The sequence below is a fragment of the Maniola jurtina genome, chromosome Z, assembly GCF_905333055.1.
Source record: "Maniola jurtina chromosome Z, ilManJurt1.1, whole genome shotgun sequence".
Taxonomy (NCBI): Eukaryota; Metazoa; Arthropoda; class Insecta; order Lepidoptera; family Nymphalidae; genus Maniola; species Maniola jurtina.
Window position 1 is genome coordinate 15,975,611 of NC_060058.1, and position 6,108 is coordinate 15,981,718.

A 6,108-nucleotide genomic window follows, 5' to 3' on the forward strand; every position below is an offset into this window, starting at 1 on the left:
AAACAGACAGCGAAGTGATCCTATAAGGGTTTATTTTTCGCTGGAGATACGGACTAAAAATAATAGAATTTGCGCTTAAAGTGGCTACCGAATTGAACACCTTTGTTGAATTTTTCAGTTGTCTGATTCGGCGTTGCCGTTGGAAGAGCAACCGGCCACGGTATCGCAGGCATTCCGTCTGTTCCTGCAAGGAGAGGGCTACGGTGAGTGTTACCGAACACGCAAACAAACAAACGCACACTCATACATTAATAACTATAGTTTGCGTAAATGTTCTTGGCGGTTTGCACATCATTTACAGTCTGTTTGAGTAATGTGACGTAGTGTACGTAGTGCATAAGAAAATAAAAGCGGGAACAAACTATCGGCTGACAGTCGCAAGTTATAGGTATCTGATAACACATAGTACATTAAACTAGTGTGTAAACTGTCGCAAGTAAGTGGTGGAGGTAACCTTGACCGTTTGGATGTCCGAGAGTCGTACTTGTATTATAAGACCTACGCATCTGCCTTTCATTTCTAGGTCAACGGGAAGTTCGACAGACTCTATTCTAATTGAATAAAGTCAGTATTTGATCTGGAGAAAAAAATCGTGGAGTTTGCACTTGCATATTATGTACAGCGTGTTTGACAAATCATATAACATAACAAATAAGATATGTAGTACCAAACATTTAGTGCCATAGATTATTTCGAGCTTTGCTACTCGACAAACGTTCAAACAATCCTTCGGGTTCACAGAAGTTTTACGAATTCATTTCCACAATCAGCTGTTTGCAGGGTTGTCACATTGGAGTTTTAAACAAATTCTTTAAGGGCCGGCGCACATATGGTGAAGCGCAGCGCAGAGCATGCCCGCGAAGTTTTCTAATCGCGTGACACATTATGCAAATTTCTACCAGAGAATGCGCGAGCACGCGCGGGACTGCGCGCGGATGCGCGAGTATCCGCACGGATGCACAATTGATTTTAGATATTATTTCAATGAGGACTATATCGATAATATTTTGACTGTGAAAAATGCTCTGCGCTGCGCTCCGCCATATATGCGCCGGCCCTAAGTCCTCGTATCTCCCACGAGTATCACGAAGCTCATTTTATTTTGGTACATCTATATATCCGTCCTAACCGTAGCTTGCCGAGATATTACGGATATTATATACCTTGTATATTGTTTAAAACTCGCTAGATATAATTTATACCTCTATCTGTCTATAGATGTATGCCATACAATTTTACACCACGCTTAACTTATTTTTTTTTTAATACTTGTTTTAAGCTAAATTTATTTTTCATATTTCTGCCCCAGAGTACATACATAGTAAACTTAGTTGGACCGATTTTTAAATTTTATTAGAATCGTCCGAATAATTATAAGGGTGCGTTTCCACTGGAGTCGAGCGAAGGCGTTTTCAATAGACCAATCAGGTTAATCTGATTGGTCGAAAACATATGTCTCTGATGTCATTCTGTTTGCAGAGGAAAAGCACCCTTAGTCTTAGATTTACGACTTCTCCAATACTCCATATTATTTACTTATCAAGCAACTGAATTAACTAGTCTAAATTGTTCTGGCGTAAATGAAATCTTAGCCACGCATGCGCTGATGTCTGTTTGCCGTGTGGCAGCCGTGCTGGCTCTGCACAGAATAGGTACCTCGCACGCTAGCTCCTCTGGTACCCAGCACGCTAGCCGCTCTTCTGCGGACCAGTAGTGGGCTTATTACCCACGTAGTGCGCCTCGCACATACTGCGTAAGTTTTATTTATTTTTACTTTTATTTATTTTTACTACACGACTGCCCAAAAAAGAGGGTTTTGTTTTCTGAGTTCACATATGTGTGTTTTTTTCCCACCATAACTTCTAAATGTCTGAACAGATTTGGATGTGTCTGGTATCGTTAGAATCCTTACATTATATTTGAAAAAAATCAATATAGCGTCAGAATTTTCAAATGTTAAATTTATTTCCTTTCGGCAGGGCAGTCGTGTTTTTTAATTGTTTTATTATGACTTTTTATCATCATCATCCGTCATCCTTAAGACATTCCCAAAGAGCGCCAGTACACCCTCAACCTTCCTCATCTAACCAATTCTCACCATCCTCTTGATATCGTCGATCCATCTTGCTGGAGAGCGCCCTGCACTACATAGTCTCCACTGGAGAACTTTGATTTGGCACTCATCACTCCTACTCGTATCTACTATTATTAATTATGTACTTTGCTTTACCTTATTTCAATTATGCCCTTTCGGCTTCAGTTTTTCCGCTACGATATTGACACTTTCAAAGAAAGAGTGAAGATCACTTGGTAGATTGTATATAGCTCGACACAACTATCGGTATGCGGCAAATGGTTTGTGATATTCCGAATTAGAATTGTGTGACCGGCGGCATTCATATCGTTCCAAATGTTTGCCCTAACCCGAATGGTTTTATTGAAAATCTTGCGGGAATAATTTATTTCCCGGGATATATATCTACAATAATACACCATAGAGAGAAGGTTTGGCCATCACAGAATGTCGAATCTGTTAGGGCCAGCGCACATATGGCGGAGCGCGGCGGAGCGCAGCGCAGAGCATGCGCGTGACACATTACGCGAATTTCTACCAGAGAATGCGCGAGCACGTGCGGGACTGCGCGCGGATGCGCGAGTATCCGCACGGTTGCACAATTGATTTTAGATATTATTTCAATGAGGACAATGTCTATAATACTTTGACTGTGAAAAATGCTCTGCGCTGCGCTCCGCCATATGTGCGCCGGCCCTTGGGCGGCTGATTCCCAAATTTATTTAAAAATTCGACAAACACAAAACATTCGCCGTATCCCGTATAGTGTAGTCAGTTGATTTGCCGAACGCCGAACTATTGTAAAATGTTTCAATTATTCGAATGAAAGTGGGGCTTGACAATTTTACTTAAAAATGCCTCTCAACTACATGTAGATAGAGCTTTACTAGTGTTACCTTATTAGTTAATTGCATTGAATTCTCATTATGCACCGTTTCATCATTGTTATCAACCTATGAACATCCACCGCATAGGCCTGAATCCAGCGGCTCCCTGCACTCGTTTGATGTCGTCTACCCACCTAGTGGCGGTCTTGTGCTCTCCAATGGTAGATTATTTTGACGATTCAAAAGCACTTGTAAAAGTTTAATTGAATAAAAATAATTTGAATTTGAATTTGAATTCAATATGAGGTCACTACCGTGGGACTCCAACGTCTGTCGGTTTTTCGAACTATGTGGCCTGCCCATTGCTACTTCTGCTTCGCAATCCGTTTGCGCCTTTCAGCACAAGTGATTACAGAACGACACATAATACATTAGTGCGCAGTGCGTACGGCTTTAAAGTAGAGCTGATTATAATAATAACATTTTATTTTCAGAATAAAATAAAGTTGTGAAGAGAGACAGTGTAAATTATCCGGACTGCTCTCGTTTTTGCTTAAAACTTAATGAGCTAAGCTGATTCCCACGTGATGATTCCTACCATGATATTTACGGTAGCAACTCTTACGAGTAACTAATTCAGTTCATTGTTATACAAATTTTGACAGTTTCATCGAACACGATTTTAGTAATGTGAATACATCATATACTTCGCTCACGTTGTAATACTATCGAAAATCAATTGACACAACTTCTAGTCTCACTTTACCTTTTATCGCAAACTAGTGTTGTGTCAATAGATTTTCGATATTATTTCAAAATGAGCTAAGTCAATGGTTTGCTAGTGAAAAATAATTGTTTGCATCGGCTAAATAAACTAATTTGACTTTAAAAAAGTTTTTTTTACGTTGAATTTATTTTCAGTTTAATTCACCGTGACAAATGTTTGTGTTCACAGTGGCGCCACTGTCGCCGACGAAGATTGTCGCTTTCCGTCGGCTGTCGGACGCAGGCCGACGTCGCGCGTGTCGTCACTCGCCCGTCATTCGCATTACCGAGAATCCTATCTCGGAGGCCTGTTCCGTCGCCTGCTAAATACCCAGTACTCGGTACCTACACACCCACACTCAACACCCAGTACTAACACCCACAACCATAATGCCCGATACCAATACACCCACACGGAATACTCGGACCCATACACCCACAAAATATCCGGTACCTTTATACCCTACTGAATAATCCGGTACTAATATACCTCCACCGAATATGTAATGTATCCAGTTTCTAATGTGGATGTAAAGAACCCATACTAAACTCCCAGTACCGATACAGCCCCATCACATTCCTGTTATCCATACATCATACCGAATACCCGGTATCAATACACCCACACGGAATACCCAGTATCTATTGTGGATGTAGAGGATCCATATAAATACCCGGTACCGATACGCCCCCATCAAATTGTTGGTATCCATATACTCTACCAAATACCCGGCAGTAAAGCAACCTGCACCAAATACTCGGTATTTAATATGGGTGCGAGCCACAACCTAAATACCTGGCATCCATACACCTACATCCAATACCAGCTACAAATATACCCACACCCACCTACACACCCAGCGAATACCCAGTACCCAACCCGACAAAATGTATCCGGTACCAATAAACCCCACACAAATACACAGCTTCTATATCATACAGTTGGAAGATTATAAGGTGTTCATACATTGCATACGATTGCCCGCGATATTGTAATTGTTTTAGTCAACATCTCAACACCAAACTGTATGATTGCTAAGCTGTGACCGCACACCTAATATCCCCTCTAGGTACCAAGACGGTATTATTATTTTATAATTTGTTTTTATTGTTTTTACTTTAACCAATAAGTATTGTTCCTATGTTTGTTATTACCCCTTAGGTTGCCTTTTCACTACATGATATGTGCGAAATTGATATAATATAAAACTATGTAATTATTTCGTTATATTTCTTAACTTAGCTCAATGAATCCTTTTTAGGGTGCGTTTCCACTGAAGATGTTTTCGACTTTGCTCAATTTTAAGATGGAGTTAAAACAAAGACAGATTCATATCTCTACATAAATCTGTCTCGTCTCAAATCTGAGTCGGTGTGCGCTCTATACACTGCAACCTTAGATTGAGATCTATAGAATACACTTTGACTTTGCTCTGACTTAAAACACAGTTAAAGCGAGACAGCGTTATATCACTATGATATGCAACTTGCGGGCCACTGTAGTCGCTCTCGCTCAAGCAGAGTTACTTAATTGTTGAATGTTATTCCTCATATTTTACGTTAATTCGGCTATTGTAGCCTAATATAGTGCAACCCACAATTACACAATAACTTAAAAAAAATTACATTAAACAAAACAAATCAATTATTTGTTTAAAATACTTGAGTCAACCTAACCTCACTTCAGGTTGTTTGTCCAAATCTCGCGTACAAAATACATTTTGACAAACGAAAATACTGTCGACGGGGATAAGGACAAAAATAATCATTCGTCACGGTCTAATATGAGCTTAAATGCATTTACCTATCTCGTTCTATCGTTAAGAGTCAAAAAAGGACACTTTCTACAGGTATTTATTCTGAGTCATACATCTTATGCGTTTTAACTGAAACTTAAGTCGGAGCAAAGTCAAAGAACGACTTCAGTGAATTTTCATACCAGGGCTGACTTAGCAGAACCAACCTATTTACACAACCTTTATACGTATTTTCGCATATCTTTAGTGAAAAAACAGCCTTAGACGTGTTCTAAAATAAAATTGCAAGCACCCACAACGCATTTATGCTCTAGAGCAAAACTTAAATAGGGATTCAAACGCGCAAATTTAATGTAGACTATATTTACGTAAAACATACGAAGTGGGGCGCGCATTTTTAATTTAAAACGTGATTACGAAACTTCGTAAATCGTGTGATCGTCGCAATTATTCCTATTGGTTTAGATTTTAAACGCTGTTGACTTTTCTTGCGATTGTTCTAGGAAACCGTATTTTTGCTTAAGGTTGTAACAGAGACAAGTATTACAAGTACAACACTGGTTTCAGTGGCGTCATTCGACGGTTTAATCCGTGTCTTAAGATTTCCCTTATGATAAAATAGCTAGAATGTTGTCTTAAATTCAGATAATAATTACGATTGTGGCGGTCACATTGGATGTATCAT

The 6,108-nt window shown here is 39.5% G+C and overlaps 1 protein-coding gene across 4 annotated transcripts in view; it reads left to right on the top strand.

Annotated features, from left to right (window-relative positions):
- The window catches only part of LOC123880704 (protein NDRG3-like), a 73,594-nt gene extending 68,198 nt beyond the window's left edge, over positions 1–5,396 (top strand). For 2 of the 4 annotated variants that reach the window (XM_045928986.1, XM_045928989.1), the window contains exons 8-9: positions 119–203; positions 3,857–5,396. In XM_045928986.1, the coding sequence (XP_045784942.1) occupies positions 119–203; positions 3,857–3,993 (222 nt within the window). In that variant the 3' untranslated portion in view covers positions 3,994–5,396. Of the gene's footprint in view, positions 1–118; positions 204–1,592; positions 1,754–3,856 lie in introns of all 4 variants that reach the window. The other 2 variants (XM_045928987.1, XM_045928988.1) reach the window with 2 other exon arrangements.
- Positions 5,397–6,108: the final 712 nt, after the last annotated feature.